This window comes from Lepidochelys kempii, chromosome 17, assembly GCF_965140265.1.
Source record: "Lepidochelys kempii isolate rLepKem1 chromosome 17, rLepKem1.hap2, whole genome shotgun sequence".
In the NCBI taxonomy this organism is placed as follows: Eukaryota; Metazoa; Chordata; order Testudines; family Cheloniidae; genus Lepidochelys; species Lepidochelys kempii.
In genome coordinates, this window is record NC_133272.1 from 19,888,379 (window position 1) to 19,908,140 (window position 19,762).

General features: G+C 43.3%; 2 protein-coding genes across 6 annotated transcripts in view; one reads left to right on the forward strand and one right to left on the reverse strand.

Moving 5' to 3' along the window:
- MDH2 (malate dehydrogenase 2) lies at positions 1-13,827 on the reverse strand. 2 transcript variants are annotated; one of them, XM_073316203.1, is made up of 10 exons: positions 13,638-13,824; positions 11,165-11,282; positions 9,401-9,569; positions 8,401-8,484; positions 6,520-6,629; positions 5,631-5,756; positions 4,866-4,943; positions 2,767-2,866; positions 1,736-1,887; positions 1-319 (listed from the first exon to the last, which is right to left on the reverse strand). In XM_073316203.1, exons 2-10 carry the CDS (start codon positions 11,171-11,173, stop codon positions 188-190), a joined length of 960 nt encoding a protein of 319 aa, XP_073172304.1. In that variant the 5' UTR covers positions 11,174-11,282; positions 13,638-13,824; the 3' UTR covers positions 1-187. The 2 variants fall into 2 exon arrangements, with proteins under 2 accessions (XP_073172304.1, XP_073172303.1); XM_073316202.1 differs by lacking the exon at positions 11,165-11,282 and having other exon boundaries at positions 13,638-13,827.
- STYXL1 (serine/threonine/tyrosine interacting like 1) overlaps positions 13,580-19,762 on the forward strand; it is a 24,377-nt gene continuing 18,194 nt past the window's right edge. The window contains exons 1-5 of one of the 4 annotated variants that reach the window (XM_073316207.1): positions 13,580-13,951; positions 15,016-15,122; positions 17,314-17,375; positions 18,752-18,890; positions 19,285-19,341. In XM_073316207.1, the coding sequence (XP_073172308.1) occupies positions 15,020-15,122; positions 17,314-17,375; positions 18,752-18,890; positions 19,285-19,341 (361 nt within the window). In that variant the 5' untranslated portion in view covers positions 13,580-13,951; positions 15,016-15,019. The remainder of the gene's footprint in view (positions 13,952-15,015; positions 15,123-17,313; positions 17,376-18,751; positions 18,891-19,284; positions 19,342-19,762) is intronic. The other 3 variants (XM_073316205.1, XM_073316204.1, XM_073316206.1) reach the window with 3 other exon arrangements.

The window sequence follows — 19,762 nt, forward strand, 5'->3', positions numbered from 1 at the left end:
TACCCTGAAAAAAACCAGGAGGCTGTTTTATTGATGAGTAGAATTCCAATTGACAAATTGAGAGCAGATAATACACTAATACAGAGTGACTTCGATCAAAGCTTGTGCTTTGCATCTGGAGTCTTTTAAAGTGACATGATGCCTTAATAAATTAAGGAAACTGTGATTCTTCTTCCCTATCCGCTCTTCACTTCATGCTCTTCACAAACTCCTCTCCCTTCTTGATAGAAGCTTTCAGCTCAGTCATGGCCTCAGCTATCATCTTTTCTTCGTAAGGAGAGATCTTGCCAATACCTAGATTCTTCTCAATTCCATTTTTCTGACAGGGGAAGAAGGGTTTTTGGGTTACACAATCATTGCATTCTTTAGCAAGGAATAGCTTTCATATCTGTGCCTAGTTAGAGGGTTAAACTTGGGTTTAAAACCAAACTTCCTCTTCCTCCTCAGGTCTCTAGAACTGGTACATCTGCAGGAGAATCTCACAAAGCAGTTCAAACATAGCTCCTATATTTCAATATGAATTTCCTACCCACAGTCAGGATGGGGCAAAAGAATGTGTCCCGTCTAATTTTAGGACTGACTCCTTCCTGGAAGAGGAGCTGAAATACCAACTGCTCCTTTGGTGCTTTCATCCCTTCCCTTCAAGTGTTCTGTTTTCCTAAAGCCACACACTAGTCCAACGACCTGAAATTTACTCTGCAGGAAGACGACCATCACATACATTTTCACCAGTGGCTTCCAATGAATTTTCAAATCTCTTTGAAAGTTATCCTTCTAGCTTTCTAGATCCCAGAGAGTTTAGAGACTACCACCCTGTATCTGACCTGCTTGGCCCACTTATTTCACTCCAGTCTTTACTTCTGTCCACTCACCAGAGTGAGTACAATACTCTTTCGCTGTCCATAATTAATTCTTTCCTACAAGGGCTGAAACTCCCTTTTCTTTTTGTTGCCTCAAAAGCTTCTCTTCACATAGTCCACATAAAATAAAACGACATTACTGTGTTTTAATGACACTATAAAACTCTCTTATGTCACTTCCAGAGGCCACAATCCTGAACCCAGCACCTGTTCTGGCCACATCAAACTGCAATTCCTGGACACCAGTAGCACTTTGAAGCCTCAGTGTGACTTCCACACACACAGGAGTCAATGTGTACAGGATTTATTTTAGTAGATTAAGTTAAGGTGACCAGACAACTGGGCTTTTATTGACATTTTGAAAGCTCTTCATCAATGGAGACACTACAACCTCCTATTTAGAGTGACTAGGAACCAAAAGTTCAGGCCGAGACGTTGATTTAAATTAGAGGACCTGGTTACCCAGTCAATTCAAATGCAGAACTAAAGACAGGAAACAACTGAAACAGGAAGTTTGCACTTGCCTGAGTAAGGAAGGTACTAAAATAGCCAAGCCCTTCTTTTATTTAGTTTTGTTGAAACACCAGGAGCTCAAAAGCTATTGCAGATATTTCTTTAAAGTATTCCATAGTCCTTGACATTTTTAATGAGAAATTAAAATAGCTTTATGAGTTTAAGGCACTGCCCAGTCAAACAAAAACATTAGAATATGATTATTAAAAGCCTGAACCAAGTATCCAAAGTGTTAAAATGCTTCCTGAACAAGTGTTGCATTAGCCAAGCAAGCTAATTCTGCAACACCCTTCTGGCTTAATAAAGTACAATTTATTACTTTAAACATGTCAGTTAAAAGCACCACCGTCCAAGATACATACCCCAAGTAGCAAAGGTGTGGAGAAGTATGGGCACTCTGTTTCTTCCGATCTAACAAAGGAACATTCAATAACCCCTTCCTTTCCATTCATTGCATCCAGGACAGAAAAGACAAACCTGGCACCAGCATATGCCATAGATAAGGTGGCAGATCCTGTGCAAACAGAAGTCAGAACAAAAATATGAGAGATCCTAGTGGTATGGACTAATACACTTGTTATTAAACTTTACACCCAACTGAGAAGTTAGTACTAGTGTAGGATGTAAACTGGTTTACAGTCTCTGCTGTTTGAATAACTGTCACATTTTTGGCTAGGTGGCTGCCACAAGCTCAGAAGATACCGTAATTACATATTTTGAATACTTCGGAAGCATCAGAACCCGTCCCCATCATACCAAGGGCATCTTTTCTTTTAAAGAGGTTGCACGGGGGGGCGGGGGGGAAGCAGCTTTGCCTTTTACTGCACTATATATCAAAAGGAGCAGAATAAATTTTTCCTTTGTGACGTTCCTCTGCTTGTTTTTTCACATTTGCACTCGCTGGTCCTTACTTCCCTCTGTGCTGCAATGAGATAAGCAAGTTGTGTGTCTTTTTTAAATAAAGAAGAGCTGTATAGCAGAAGGGAGCAGTAAAGGGCAAGAGTTGTGCTTAACTGTTCGTAATTAACTGTACGCTCGTCAAGTCCGAGGGATGTCATAGCACAAGATCAAAAGCCCTGAATCGAACACTAAACAGTAACTTTTGGCCACTGGCATGCCATTTTAGTGGTATGTGTTTGACCCATTTAATTTGCTGGTGGCGAGGGCTGTTGCGCAGTAATAGATTCCATACAGTAGGTTACTGTTTAATCCCACCTTAAAGACTGAATTGCTTCTAAGCATGTCATTGGCAGCACTAACCCATTTGCACAGATTTGTAAACCCCAACGCATTACATCGCCCTGTGGTTTCCAGTCTATTCCGGAACAGAAGAGTACTGCTCGCCCTCGGAACTGGTCAAACAACAGACTCAAAACAGTTTCCAAGAACCAACCTGCTCCTGCTTTAGCTTTCACAACTTCAGTACCAGCCTCCTGAATTCTCCCTGTAAGCGTTTCCAATTGATCCTGAGGGAACTCCACTTTTGGTGTACACTAAAATGGAAAGGTATCAGTTATCAGTAAATCTCAGCATTCTTTCGCATTCATTATAATGCTTTAGAGGCCTAAATACCCACACAGTATTTTTTATATTCCTATAGCAATTTTCATCAGCGCATAGTCGAAGTGCTTCAAAGCAGGCAGACACGTATCCCCATTTCCAAGATAGGCAGAGCCATTATGTAGCCTGATCCAGTTGCCATCAGAGCCAACAGAGAAGCTCTCATTGACTATAAATAGAGCTAGATCACACCAAGTGATTTGTCCAAGGTCAAACTGCCACTTAATGGTAGAACTAGGAAGAGAACCCAGCAGATCCATCTTGCAGCCTCTTTCACCAGACAGACTCCCTTCAAATAATGTGCATAGTAGGCTTTTGACTTCTCAAAGCTATACACTAATGCAGGCCTGCACAACTCGTAAAGCGGCAAGGGCCATATTACTCCAAAGAAAAACAGCTGAGGGCCAAAACCCCCTGACCCCGCGGAAACACCTTCCCCCGCAAAAACAAACCCTCCTTCCCCAGTGCCACCCCGCTGGGTGTGGGGGGGTGCAGGGGACTGGGGAGGTGTGGGGGGTGCAGGGGTCAGGGCAGGGGGCTGAGCGTGTGGGGGGTGCAGGGGGCTGGGTGTGTGTGAGGCGGGTGCAGGGGTCAGGGTGGGCTGGGGTTATGGGGGTGCTCACAGCAGGGGCTGGAGGGGATATGCCCTGATTCCAGCCCCTTCCCCAAGGCCACGCTCCCTCCTCTTCTCCTCCTCCTCCTCCCCGGAGCAGGGAGTGTACTGAGGTTCCCCCCCTACTCCTGCCGCCACTGCCCGCTCAGCTCATCATCCCCCCACCCTCCCCAGCTCGCCTCCTCAGCCCCCATCCCCCACCGCCAGCTCACCTGCCCCCAGCCACTGGCCTCTTCACCACCCCGCCTGCCCGCCAGCCAGCCATTGGCTTGCCCCACCCCGCCACTTGCCTACTCACTCCCCGCGGGCCGCACAGTGAGACCACGGGGGCCGCATGTTGTGCAGGCCTGAGTCACTAATGGTTTCCACACCTCTAGCACAGGGGATTACCTCAAGGAAAGGTCTCTGGATACACACTGCTGAGAACCTCGTCTGCTGCTGGTGTTTACAAGGATTGTGAACACTTAAAGTCCTCTGTTCTACTATGGCATCATCCACACCAACCATTAACAAATGTGCTCCCTGCATTGCTAAAATAATCTTTTCCAGTCATTTTGGCACCCACCCCTTTACTAGTTTCCTCCTTTTACTACATCAAACTCAAGATCCTGGACCTTCCCTTCCTAGCTCCATATAATCACACTCCTCACTTACACTTGAGCATAATTCCTCCCATTCCCAGCCCTCTCTCCTTACTGTTCCCCATCATGTCTTGTTAGCACTCATCTATCACACATCTCTTATCTTTGCAACAACCCACTTCCAGGATTCCTTCTTCCCTTTTTTCAAAGTCTTGTGTTTCAGGCACAGGACTGGGGGTCAGATGTGGGTTTTCTTCTCATTGCTGCCCAAAGACTCCCAGTACAACCGTTGGCCGTTCATTTCATCTCTGCGCTTCAGTTACCGACACTTCTCAGAGGTGGATGCCGCTTAACTCATTTACGGTTGTGAAGTGTACACAACACAGTGAATTTCACAAATGCAGGTACTAATGATCTCTCTCAGCTCTCTTCCCTAAACAGATGTGCCACGCTCTTGTCTATCTTAGACTAAAAGCTCCTCGAGGAAAAGGGTCTTACTCTCAAATGCCACATAAGTTTATGGCGATTTAGAAGTCAGAGGAATTTTAGGTTTAGGACTTTGGAAGTGTGCAGAATAAATTTCCAATCGTACAGCACAGTCCCTTGTGAATGAGCACACACAGATAGCTGGAAAGAGACATCAGCAACAGCATTTCAGATGAACACTAATGCAATACTGAATGGGAGTGGGGGGGAAGAAAGAACATTTCCATACATTGGGTATTTACTGTAACATACCTGAGAGATCAGAGGAATGATAGTCTTCCCTGCATGGCCACCAATAACAGGAACGTTTACTCGAGCTGGATCTAAGCCCTGCAGGAAAACTCATGGCTTTAGCAATTATTTTTAAAAGCGTCTGGGCAAGAAAAGCAGTATGCCTTTAGACACAGTGTGCCCTTCTATCCTGGACATTTAATCAGACACCTGCAATGTAATGTTACATGGTGTAAAAGAATGCAAGCGGTTTAAAGTCTAGTCATGTTCTGAAGAATGAATTAAAACCACATCATAGAAATCTATGTTTGTTATCCCGGTGAACTTACTCTCACTAGGCTTTTATAAATGAACTGAAAGGCCAGCACTACAAACTCCACCCTGCATATGAAAATCAAGCTGTTATCCCACAAGACAACATCCTGTAACAAGTCTGTTGCTCAGTGGGGCATGTCAGAAACCAGCTCACTCTTCCACAGTTGCATTGGACTCTAGCACTAGCAGGAGTGAAAATGCCACTGTCAGTAAGGTAAACGTGTGGCTCCAGACTCAAGCTGCAGCTATGAAATTCTCTTCTGACGACAACTGCACTGTGAAGGACAGAGACCCTATCCTTAGACTATCCAAAGACTGCAAATAGTAAAACATGTCCCCTCATCCTCCAGGTCTTGGGGAATCTGAGACCACTTGGCTCTTTTCACTCATGATTTATGACAGAGCATTGCTAACATGAATGGTAAAGGTTCATAGCGACAAATCTATTGAAGCAGGAAGATTACAACCTACCTTTAGTTCAGCCACAAAAGTATTTGCTCTGACAATGTCCAGTGTGGTAACACCAAAGATTCTGTTCGGATTATAAACCCCATGCTTCTTAAAAAGTTCAGAGGTTATTGGGATGGTAGAATTTACCTATAATTGAAAAGCAGGTAGGCATGCATTACCCCACTAATACTTTTTGGTAGCTCTTAAGTTTTAACAGACTTACAAACCCTTACCAGGTAAATATCAAACAAACTAATAGTTACAAAACTGAGCTTTTGTTTAGAGAAAAATATAAACAGACCTCACTAACATTGTAGAGTGAGCCTCTTTACCATACCTATGATGTCATTTCTACTGTACCATCACAATTTTATTACACAAGCAAGCTGACAGTAGTGCTCAAATACCTCTGTACATACTAGTGTCCAGTTTTCCTGTGTTAAACGCATTCAGCAAACAAAAATTTATTCAAAGTCTTTGTCGATAACTAAACTGAAGAGCAGAACTCAGACTGGCTGAAATAACGCTTCAGCAAGCGTGGATCAAGACGCTCACTGGTTCATTCATGTTATGAAAGGTTGCATGTTAAAGAACCAAAGCTTCTAAGCAGACTAATTTACTGGTAGTCACAAATCCTGTGTAGCTGTCTCTTGTGGGTGTACTGCATGCTTTTGGTTTAGGACTGCTACACCATTTTATGCCTATAGAACTGGTCATATTCACAGGACTTAAACATGAACTTGGAAATCTAGCTCTAGCCAATTTGTTTTCAGTCACAACAAGATTGGAAAATGTGTTAATAAGGGTGGTACTACATTAATTCTTGGCTTGTTAATACAGTCAGTTAACTAATGCTGCTAGTCCCTTGGCTTCGTTATGTATTCAGACTCTCCCAGACATTAACGTTTACCGGGTTAGCAATAATGCAGATCATGGCTTCTGGACAGTGCTTGGCACACGCAGACGTCAAATTCGCAACAATGGTAGCGTTGGTATTGAACAGGTCATCACGGGTCATACCTGGGAATCAACAAATTGAATATCATTCCAGAAGTTAACCAAGTTGTTCCCATTACAGTGGTTAGGGATGTGAGCACATCCTAACCCCATCATAACACCAGGAGGGATCAGTGTTGTATTAGACCCCACCGAATTCTTTCCTACTTCTCCTGGCTGGAGACTCTCCACTTCTGAGAAGGCAATTCATGTCCTCCAAGGCTAGTGTCAAGGTTATCCCTTACAACTAGCTTCTGCTAGGAAGACACTTAGGCCTGGTAAACACTTAAAAGTTAGGTCAACATAGCTACACTGGTCAGGGGTGTGAAAAGTCCACACTCCTGACCGATGTAGCTATGCCAACCTAACTCGCAGCATAGATAGCTTTGACAGATGGTATTCCTACAGCAATGGAAAAATCCATTCTACTAGTGCAGGTTGTCTCTACACTACAGGGTTATGTCAGCACAGCTACGACAATGTAGTTCTGCTGGTAATCTCCACAGTGTAGACATATCCTAAACTTCTCACTCCTCAAATATGCTTGACTGCCTACTGGCCTGGGGAGCAGGTGCCACAGGTCATAACCCTGGTGTCTAGACAGCAGCCTAATGTATTACTATCGCCACATCAGTCCGGACAAATACCAGTAGGGGCAAACATTCAAAGAAGAGTGCACAGTGTTTACCCCATTTTACGTGTCCAGGTACTTAAAAGGCCCTTATCACTGTAGTATCTTGTCATTAACTGTCAAATATGGATACTCTGCTCATTGTATGGGTGCCACAGTCCTCTCTGTGAAGGCCAAAAGTATAACTGGGTTAAAAAAAAAGAATTGAATAAGTTCATCAGTGGTCCATCAATGGCTATTAGCCAAGATGGTAACAGAACGAAACCCCATGCCCTGGGTGCCCTTAATCCTCTGACTGCCAGAAGCTAGGACTGGACAACAGGGGATGGATCACTCAATAATTGCCCTGTTCTTTTTGTTCCCTCTGAAGCATCTGGCACTGGCCACTGTCAGAACACAGGGTAATTGGCTAGATGGACCATTGATCTGACCCGGTATGGCCATTCTTATGTTCTTCCACACTATTGGTTACATTCCTAACACAATAGTTTAAGAACAAGATTTAGAGTCAAGAAGTCTGGATTTATATACCAGAGTTGGGAAATAGACTCCCTGTATGACCTTAGGAACAAAAAAAAAAAAAAAAAAAAACACCAACAAACAAAAAGCAATTTCCACTCATTTGTAAAATTCAGGTAATACATCACAAGGGTGTTGTGAAGCTTCATTAACATTTGTACAGTTCTCAGATCCTCAGAAGGGACAGTAGTATAAAAATGTCAGTACTACATTAATTTTATACTCCCAAGATTGGCCTCTAGTCCCAGTTAACAGCAGGATAAAATGAAGTTTTGTTCCTGGAACATCCATCAGTACTACTTTCAGCATGAAGCCTTTATGGGCTTTTCTATGATGCTTATAACTCTAGCATGAGTGCCTCATATATTCAATAATTCATTAAATACACACCTGCAAGGTAGGCAAGTATCTCCCTTTTACAGATGAGGAACCAGGAAACAGAAAGATTGTCTAATGTCTCACAGGAATTCTATGGCACAGCCAGAAACAGACCCCAAATGTTAGAGTCCATCCAGTGCTCTAAACCCAAGATGATTTTCTGAGGGACTTGCAGACTCAAGACATAAGTAATGGTGTAGCATTTCAGGCCTTACCACAATAATCCAAACATTTTAGAGTGCTACGTTCAATAAAATTAAGACCTACCTGGTTTTCTAGGGACTCCTGCAGGAATAACTACAACTTCACAGCCCTTCAAACAGTCTGGCAACTGCTCAGATCCAATAAAACCTGCAATGGAAGATCCAGGTAACTATGCGGTTACTGTTCCAGTGAAAGATTAAACTGTCCAAATCAAATTTAGTAGTGTATGAAACTGTATGTTTAAGGATATCCATGTTAATTTTTAGTGTAGCCTTTGCCTTCTTCAATATTAATTTCATCCCTTAGAGTGAGAATGGCTAAATTTTACTAGAGGGACTCAAACAATCTAATATGCAAATACCTCTGTCCTCAGAAGAAATGTTTGTAATTATATTCCATGAATCAAAACAAATCCCTATGCCTCCTATCAAGCACCAAGCAAAACTTTCTCTTTTGATAACAGACCCTATAAATGAAATGGAAACCAGAAGGGTAAACATATCATAAAAGTGAAAGTTTAGATAGAATTTTTCTTTGAGATTGCCTATACCAAGCCACATCCTTGGGAGAGGCATTCTAGAAGTGTAGATTCAGACAGGCTATCTCAAAGAGCTACTATGGTAACCGGTTTTCCCTACAAAGTTCTGAGTTTATGGAAGTAAGAAAATACAGCTGCTAGCTAAAGTCTATGATCAAATGTCTCCATTTTTACTGAATTTATTCTGGTAGCCAGTGTGAACTTTCACATTAACCATAAATAGTTTTTCAGTGGACAAAAAAAAAAAAAAAGTGAAAAAGTAGCTAAAGATGTTCCGACCATCTCAGCAGCAGCTGATCTATTTAACTAAATCTTGTTCTGAGAAGTTATTCGGAGAAATAAGCCATTTCCAGTTTTAGTTTCAAGTTAACAGGAATTTAATTTATAAAGGACAAGTAGTTCCCCACTTCATATACAGTAATATTGGTGTGTAGCCTACACGTAACACATTTAAGAATCATTTCAAGCTAGGACCGTTGTGCACACAGTAACGTGCCTCAGATAATTTACAATGACTTACGATACCTTTGACATTGGCTCTTGTCTCAATGTGGCTGAGGTCAGCTGCAACACCAGGGGTGTGAGCAATATCATATAGGCTGAGGTGGCTCACTAAGGGGCTATTCTTCAGTAGAAGGGAAAGAGGTTGGCCAATCCCTCCAGAGGCACCAAGCACTGCCACTTTAGCATTGCTCTGAGGAGAAAAGAAAGAAGGACACACATGGTTTTTAGTAGTTACTCAGTAATGGCTTTGGAGCCTTCATCACACTTTTTTGCTACTGATTTTTGAAGAGCTCTATTTGTCTAAGTTTAGTTTTGTTTTAAACCAGACAGTGGGCAAACTGGATTCAAAACTAAATTCTTATGGAAGACATAATTTCTTAAAGGGAATATCAGCAGCAAGTCTTTGGAGAGACAAGACAAACATTTAAGAGATGCATGCTTCTTCAAAGCTGGATTCTTTTCAGTAAGGAAAGGTAATCAAATAAACAATTGTCTCTCAATTTGGAGATTCCCTCCCCCCCAACATGGCAAATGCCATCCAGAACTCTGCTAGGAGTACTGGCCTACCAAATTCAAGACCATGAAAAAAAACAACCGTGAAATCTGGTCTTTTGTGTGTTTTTACCCTATACTATACAGATTTGACGGGAGAAGACTAACATTTCTCAAATTGGGGAACCCCACACACACCCCCACACACAACACTCCTACAACAACACTGTGAAATTTCACATTTAAAATACCTGAAATCATTACATTTATGATTTTTAAAATCCCGTGGCCATGAAATTGACCAAAATGGACTGTGAATTTGGTAGGGCCCTAGCTATGGGTCTACCTTCTGGTTTTGTAGGGAAACACAATTCTGTGGCTATTCCATTTTTAGTTGTCAATATGAGAAGAAAGAATCTGCTTTCCTCCTAAGCTAGCTCAGTGAGTGACCATGCTGCAGGACGTTCCAGCTACTTATTCGATTAGCAGCTGATGAGTTGTATCTTGAGCTGCTGCATCTCCACTGCATTACTAGCTCTAGTGTTAGCAGCATTTGGGCTTCAACCCACCCTCCATAACAGGCCAGCTAGCTCTAGCTTAAAGCACCACAATCAAAATAGATGAGTTTGTGGACAGGAGTTGCGTTAGGGGCAAAACTTGAGTTATAGTTCAAGTTAACAATGCAGGGAAGAAAAATCCTGAAATGTGGCTGCTAAATTCATGTGTTCGCAAACAAGCGGTGCATCACTTTTTCTACTGGAGTGGCAGGAACCACTTAACTGCAGTGTTAAAATGGCATGGTCCGGTGAATCATTATGAAGCCTCTATCCTCTACAATAGATTGCTAGTTGATGAAACCCAACTCATGTAACTAAACTGCCATCTGACAGCACTAGATCAGGATGAAGACACACTGGTAGAGCAGTGAGAGAGAACACTCGTATGGCCTTGTTGTACCATCTTGTGTGACTAGAGGACCTTTACTATGCCTGATTGACAATTTTGAGCCTTTAACAAGCAGTACATGAACACACAAAGGTATGCTCCTAACCAGCTATCAGGTTGCATGGGTTAGCATAAAAGCGGAGCGCAAGTCTTTGAATAGATTTCTTGAATGAGTGCTACTTAGCGCTACTGCTTGAAAACAGAAATTTGAATTATACAGAAGATTCTATTTTTAGTAGTTCGCTCTTGCCATGCAGAATTCTGCTCTTAGTTCCTGATTAAGAACTCTATCCACTTAGATTGCAGAGAGTGAATATGCATTAAAACGTATTGTTTAGACTAGGTTACCTGCTGCATTTTTCAGAGGTAGTTTCTGACTCGTAAAAGGGCTGCCGAAAACGAAGTTTTGCATTCTCACCTCTGCACTGCCTCATGTTCATATTTTTAGAAGGAAAATTAAATGCAGCTGAAGTTTAATAGAAGAAAGTTTATTTTACTGATAGAATTATCTTGCTAAGGTACATTGGAATCAGTGCCCCTTTAAAATGAATGTACTGACTCAGTATATAAATCATATAGCTTTAATGACTAATGTTTAAAGCTGGGATTTTCAAATGGGCCCAAAGGAACTGGAAGCCCAAATCCCACTAAGAATCAATGGGAATTGGGCCCCTGAACTCTTCAATCCCTTTGAAAAATCTGTTTAAGTGGCTCTATCTTTAAAGGGGGAAGACTATATCACTGTGACAAAACAGTAATTAGACTATTTATCAAAACGTGGATTCACTTTGGCAGTAATCCAGCCTGCTTGTTACTTGAGAAAGTAAAATTCTGCATAAATGCTCTCTCCCACAGAGATCAAAATCTAGCAATGGTCATAGGCAGTGTACTGCTATGAAGTGACCAATGAACCTCAAGTCTGCATTGTTTGAAATCACACTTAGGGTAAGAAGTCTTATAAATCTTTTAAATGACTTGAAGTCATGAGAAAATTAATAGGCAGTGAGTTCATTTCTAAGTATGTCTGAATGTTTCTATTAGTCGTCCCCTTTACACAATCAGCTTTATAGTCTCTTGCGATTAAGACATAGTCCTCTTAAATGAACACTTCACCACTGAGAAATTATTTACTTAAGATAGAAGGCAATAGAATGCTAGTCTTCCCCCCATGACAAAGACCAAATTTCATGCATAAATTGACTTAAACAGATTTAATCGGCAGCCTCCACCCTTAATTCCCATCATTACTTTGAAACAATTCAATATTTATGTTCAGGAAAGGATTGATGTAATCAATACCAATCTACCTCTCAGCTCCATTAAAATGTTGTCAATATTTAGTCGCCACAGACCTGCTGATTACTAGCTACATCTGACCAATAAGAGACCATTTCTGTCCTGATCAGAAGTGAATAGCCAAAAGGATAGAGAAGCAGAATGGCATGTTTATTTTGTGGCCCAGTGTCACAAAATTAATACCTTCAACTATTTGTGTTGCTGGACACCTAAAGATGTCCAATATGCCCCACCTTTCACTCCAGTATTTCAGGGTTGCTACCCCATGTCTAGCCTGTTTTGTTGTTTGTAGTAACTATTTAACAGGCGATCCAACTTAAATAAGGTAATACTTGGTTGCAGTGTTGTTGCAACCATGCTGGTCCCAGAATATCAGCAAGGCAAGGTGAACGAGGTAATATTTTTTATTGCAGCAACTTCTGTTGATGACAGAGAAGCTTTTGAGCCACACAGAGGTTTACTGGACCACAGTTGGTCCAAGAAAAGGTATTACCTCATCCACCTTGTCTCTCAAGTTAACATTCGTCATTCAAACGCAAGCATTAAATTGAACAAGCGGCGTGTAACACTGTAACTGACTACACGTGCCATGGGCACAGTAGAGTTAAACTGAAAAGACCCCATTTCAACACATCTGATTTGTCCCACAGGAGACAGGCGGGAGAGCACACGCCTAAGGTAGGCTGGACATAGGGTACGAACGGGAGAAAAGCAACAAGGAAGCATGGGAAGGAGGACAGCAAAAAAGGATGAGCAAGCCCAAAGAGGCGACGGAAGGACTGCCAAGAGGCATTTGAAAAGAAAAATGCCTGACGCCTAAAACCTACAAGCTCAGGACAGGGGCCGCAAGGAGCGGGGAAGAATCGCTGGCACCTGCGACCCCGTGTAAAGGGGAAGGGGGGGGGAAGCGACCGGTCGATCTCGGGGGAGCGTGGCCTCGCAGCCAGGGCAAGTCAAAGGCAGTCAGGGCTGGGATGTGCGGTGTGACCTTGGGGCAGTCACACCCCGGGCTGCGCTTCAATTCCCCCCATCTGGAGAGGGGGAGGGGGCTGCCCTACAGCCAAGGCTCCCAGGTGGGGCTGCCTGGCCGAAGGGGGCGGGAGGGGGGGGTGCTCGTGGTGGAAGGCGCCGCGCGGGGACCCCCTCCCCATTTCACCCCAAGCAGCCGGGTCCCGGGGCGGGGCAGGGACTGAAGAGCAGCGCGGCGACGCTCCCCTGGCGCAGAGCAAAGCGCAGCCCGCCCGCGGAGGGGAGCGCGCGGGGCAGCGCGGGGGCGGGGAGCGCGCGCGGGCGGGGGGGGGAGGGGAGCGGAGCGCGCGCGGGGCGGGGAGCGGAGCGCGCGCGGGGCGGGGAGCGCGCGCGGGCGGGGGGGGGCGGGGAGCGGAGCGCGCGCGGGAGGAAGGGGAGCGGAGCGGAGCGCGCGCGGGAGGAAGGGGAGCGGAGCGGAGCGCGCGCGGGAGCGGGGGGGGGGAGGGAGCGCGGGCCGGCGCGCGGGGCAGGCCTCGGGCCCGCGCCCGGCCGGTACCTGGGCCGAGGTGGCGATCCCCCTGCGGAGCGCGGCGGCGGGGCCGCTGAGACGGGAGAGCAGCATGACGGGCCCGGGACGGTGACTCCAACGACCTCCACCACAGGCAGCACCGCGAGATCACCTCCGCCCCCGCGACTCCGGCCTCCGGGCAACGCGAGAGCGCCAGCCCCAAGCCCCGCGAGATTTGCCGCTTCCAAGCGCGCCCGGGCGAGACTGCGCCCACCAAAGGCTCGCGAGAGCTGGGCAAGGGGTGGTCCCCAACTGACGTCAGCCTTGGTTACGGCCGAGCGTCGCTGCGTAGCAACCGGGAGGTGAGCTGGGAGTGGGGCTGGGCCCAGGGCTTTCAAGACCCCGCCTGAGCGAGCGCCATCTGGACAGTCATAATGGGTACCACAGGGGGCACAGCTGCAGGGGCCGCGGGTGTCATGACAACAGACCTCCATGGGTGCCATGGCAGCAAATGCCACAGGTGCCATGGCAACGGATGCCACAGGTGCCATGCTAATAAATCTCCATGGGTGCCATGGCAACGGATGCCACAGGTGTGATAGGTGCCATGGCAACTGATGCCATAGCAACAGACACTGGGTACTACCGCTACACACTCCATGGAAGTGGCATTGAACAGAGTACTATTTTGTATTAATTGAAATTTGATGTCATATATTTTGACAAAATATAAAGAGAAACTCCAAGGGGATGGTGGGCGGGGAAGGTTGGATCTGGTCAGAGGAAGATCTCAGGCTTTTCCGTCTCCCATTGCCAGCAGGAGTGGTGTCTATCTATTCTGTTTCCTAACAACACAGACACTTGGGAAACACATGTTTCTAAATTACTGAGAAATAAATTGTTAATGACCATGGCCCCAATCCTGTGAAATGCTGAGCTCCTACATCTGCCAGTGGAGTCAGCCTCAGCACCACTCAGTCCCTAAATATAGAAATACTGAACATGGATTTTTTTCTCCAAGAAAACAATTTTAAGAAATGTTTCAGAGTAGCAGCTGTGTTAGTCTGTATGATTTTAGGCAATAGGATCTGTCCTTGTTCGTTTCATATCTGAGTGATGTGCACAGGTTTGGATGCTCTGTACAATGTACATTATATTCCATTTTTATATTTCACTATTTAAATTAGATTTTTTTAGATTGAATTCTGACCTATATTTTAAAAAGTCTGATCTTGCAGTTCTCATGGAGCAAATATCCCTTATGAAGGCAAGGATTTAAGGACTCAAGCTTGGGCTCAAAGTTATTGTTTTCATTCATAGATGAGTTGGGATGAATAAAAAGTAAATTCTTCATGTTAGCTTGGTTATTTTGCAAGAACTCACTTTTTAAGAATGTATTGACTCTTTAATTATTATTTCCATCCAGTAAAATGGCAGGGTTGGTTCTCTGTGAGCCCATAGAGCTTTACAACATCTTGAACCAGTCCACGAAGCTCTCCAGGTTAACTGAGCCTAACTATCTCTGTTTACTGGGTAAGCTAATGAGAGTGTTGATGTGTATTTTTGTTGTGCAATTTGTCATACAGGGGCTAAATTGTTGGAAAACTTTGTATGTGCTTTGGGAGTGACCCAACTGCCATAAAAGTCAGTGAAAAGATGCCTAGTAACTGTAATGGGAGTTTCAGAGTAACAGCCGTGTTAGTCTGTATTCGCAAAAAGAAAAGGAGTACTTGTGGCACCTTAGAGACTAACCAATTTATTTGAGCATAAGCTTTCGTGAGCTACAGCTCACTTCATCGGATGCATACTGTGGAAACTGCAGAAGACATTATATGAGTTGAATCAGGCCCTTTGTAAAATGACTGTACAAGGTTCAGGGCAACAGGGATAGGTCTCTCATTCCTGTTTGAACCATTAGTATCATATGATTGTATGGTGCCCAGAGGTCTTTGTGAGTCACTGTGATTTTATGTATAGCAGTTAGTATTTTACTTTGTAGCTGCATCTTTTATTAGAATTTGGGAGACTATTTATCTTCGGCTATGTCTTCACTACAAATATAGATGTGTTTTACAGTGAGATAATTATTTGGAGATAAGCATCTCAATGTGAAAGCCTAGCTGAGACGAGACACAGGAGTTGACTTGTGTCCACTAGGATATCACACTGAGGTGGCTTTCTCAGAATAGGTGTCTTAATGTAATAAATATACCTTTATTTGCAGTGCAGACATAGCCTTAGAAGAGGCACCATTGTCTTGAGGACTGAGCATGTGTCTGGAATCCGGGAAAATGCTGAGTCCACTGCTTGCTCTGCTGCTGTCCACTTAATCTCTCTGGACTAAATTTAGAAATGGTGTAAATGAAAGTGTTAATTGCGTGCCTTTAAGTAGGTGTAACTTACTTGCTGTGGGGGGTGGAAGAAAGGGGTATAACAGGAAAAGCAAGTAACAGGAAAGCAGACACCTCCGGCTTTGTTGCCGATTTGTATTATTTGCTTTCTCTGACACACCACTCTCCAGTCCCACCCTGTCAGCATGTAAATTACACCCTTAAGTCACCTTAGAATCATAAAATATCAGGGTTAGAAGGGATCTCAGGAGGTCATCTTGTCCAGCCCCCTGTGCAAAGCAGGACCAATTCCTGATTTTTGGCCCAGATCCCTAAATGGCCCCCTCAAGGCTTGAACTCACAACTTTGGGTTTAGCAGAAAGCTAAAGCCACTGAGCTATCCCTCGTGTACCTTACCTGTGTGTAACTTACAACACCTTTTATATCATCTCTGAATTGGCTCTCAGTCAATTTCCCCTCAGTCAAATGGTGATAATGGGCCAAATCCATACCTGGCGTAAGTCCATTTAATTACACCTGGGATTAATTTTGCCTGATAATATTGCCTTCCTCACAGAGTTGTTGGGAGGAATAATTAGTTAATGTTTGAACGATGCTTTGAACACATGAAGTGCTATATAAATGTTAATGAGTTATATTATTTTATAATAGGAACTACTGATTCATTTAGAAATTTTTCATAGACATTGTTTTAATGTTGCCATATTATAAAAGTGGTCACGTTAAAATGGCACCTACATACTCTACACACTTGCTCTCTGGGTGCGTTCCATCATATCTATTTAATGGATGGATATATATGGATGGATGGATATTTAATAGATATCTATTTGTAATAACAAAATAAATTGTAACTATTATTTGGGTTAGCACAGTAGAGGAATAGAGTTATGGGAGAAATTGCTGGATACTGGTCTGGCTTTTGCATCATCAATAGAATTGTTTGCTAAATTCCAGTTGCAGCACCAAATTCTGCCCTGTATTACATTTATGCAATCTCCATGCAAGGACTGCAGACTTTGGTCCTGCAGAATCTTTGGTCCTGCAGAAATCTGCAGAATTTCAGTGATGAAATATGAGAAGGAAATAATGCAGCTTGATTTTCAGACCCCAGGTTAAATTCATAAAGCTGACATCTTGAAAAAATATTGTTTTGCTTGCAAACGGATACATTTAATCTGAAAGTCAATAGGCACAATAAACATGGAATCCCATGAAGAAATGTTTACAATCTGTATTTTGGTGATGGGTATCTAGTTGTAAGATTTGTAGAGCTCTTTGCAATCTAAACTGCTATTGGCTTCATTAGGAGCAGGATTCTGTCTTGAAGACACTATGTAAGCCATTCACACAATCTTCATTGTTATTTTCAGATGCCCGTACAAAGCGTGAGTACAATGAAAGCCATGTGATTACAGCAAGAAGGGTTAAACAGGTAAGTTACGGTTTCAAGTGGGTTTGTCATTCATGTGTGCTGTCCATGACCTTCTGTTCTGGTTGGGGGGAGAGGGGTACACTAATGAGCATATCACCTGGTCAGTGTCACCAAAAGGGCTCCAGGGAGCTGACAGCAAGCTAAAGCTGCCCCTCCTCCAGAAAGTAGCAGTGTAAACACCACTTAGGCTTCTCAGGGGGGTATCTTTCTAATGCACAGCAGCCCTTGCTGTCATGGGAAGAGAACACTTTTGTATCCCTGTGTTCCAGCAGGGGTGAATGCTCTGGATCATTAATGAGACACACACACTAATGAGTCTAGGATTTAGCATTTAGCAATGAGATAGAATTAGCCGAAAAGGATGAGGAACTCCCCTGCCTGGTTCTGGAACGTTTAAATTATCCCACAAGAGTTGATGCAGATTAGGGTAGGAAAGAGGGGAAGTGAGATTATAGTAGCCTAAAGAAGGGAGACATTGAAATTGAATATCACGAAGAATATTCCAGCAATAAGAGCTATTACACTGCAGAGTTGTCTAACAAAGGGCTGAGGGGAAACCCTCATTGCTTGAGATGTCTAACATTAGAGAGGACAAAGCATTCAAAAATCTACTGTATTGGCAGGTAAGCCGACAAAGTGACCTTCTAGGTATTTTCCATCTCTAACTTCTGGGATTCACCTAAAGGAGTTATTTACACAAGTCCCATTAATGGGAACTGTGCTTCTAACTCCCTTAGGTGGCTTTGCAAATCACAGCCTTAAGTGCCTTCACTGGTAAACATCACTGCATTCAATAAAAATTACAGGTGAAGATTTCAAGAAAATAGGAACAGTTGAGCTGGTCTAAAATAGTTCCATGGTGACCATTGTAGTGATAAATAAATACTGCAGGGCTGGAGGCTGCTAACTTAGGGGGAAACACATTCAGAGATCTGGGGGGGAAAGCTGATGCTCAAAGGACAGGATGAAACAAAGGGGTGACTCTGAGGAGGCCACACTGTCCACTGCTTTGCATTTACAGTTGTGCAATGTAGATGTAAATCGCTACCATTCTGAAGTAGTTATACCCACTTTACATTGGTGTAAATGATTGCTCAGGGTGAAAGGCAACAGTGAATCAGGAATGAGTTGGTGTAGCTTACATTTTCTTGCAGTTCCTCGGCATATAAATTACACACCACCCTAGCTCTCCCATAGACTTAGACCCAGACCCACTTGCTGACATGTAAATTACATCACTTCTGAATTCTGCCCACTTTCTTCAAACTAAGGTACAAACTAAGGTACTAAGGTAATTTGGAAGAAATTGCTAGGGATAGTTCCATGAGGAAAAATGCAGTCCCCCTCCTAATAAGATTCTTTTGTGGTTTTGCTAGAATCCTATGGGGGAATATCTGGTACCTGAATCAGTTGAGCTGGAGTGTGTCAAATATTGTGTCGTGTATGATGGCAAAACCAGCTTTTTGGATGATACCTATTATGATGATTATGAGGAGAAGGAGAAGGATGAAAAGGGTATGTTTACTGGCTAGCAAGAGATTCTTACTACAGCTCACAGTTCAGCTGTATTCTGTTCTCTTCTATCAAGCTCACCACCTTGGTATGTGAATGCCTCTCATTCCTCATTTGCCTTTGTTACCTTACTGCTATTTCAAATAACGTGACAAGAATATTTAAGTGCACAGCCTTTATTTTGGTAAATACCATCAATAAGCCTCTGTCTGGCATAATATTTCACATGTTCTATTCTAGGCTTTCTAAACCTAGATTTTCTTTCATGGTCCCTGGGTCTAGGCTGGCTCCTCTTCTAATATGTGTGAACCCTTTACTTTCAAAATTATTTCAGTGACAATAGGCTATTTTTCCCAGTTCAACTGGGGTTGAGTTTGTTTATTTATTGCTTTTTTAGGGACTAAAGCTGCCTCAGAGACCTCAAGATCTAAATCCAGTTCTTCATGTTCACAAAGTGAGTTCTTTCTTTTTGTTAGTAAGCTCAGGATAAAAAAAAAGAAGAATTTGCATTATCATAGTTACAAAAATAGGACTTACCTTTAATGAGAGTAGTAATTAGATGAAGTTCTGTGGCAAATGCTTAGGTCTGGAAACCCAGAGACTAAAATGCAGATCGTGGCACTGATAGCTTTGTGCATCTGTTGAGTTCATTTAAAGATACGAGGAAACATTGAAATTATTTTTTCCCAAATGGCAGATTACCTTTTAGACCCTGAACTTGTAGTGACATGGCAGCTCATTGCAGAATCACAGCCCTGGCTTCTAGATCTCCCCTGCCCCCCGTTATCCAGTGTTGTGATAACAGTTCTAGTTAGCATAGAAGTATTTTGCAAATACAGATGTTTTTAAGAGGATATGATCCACTTTGTGCACAT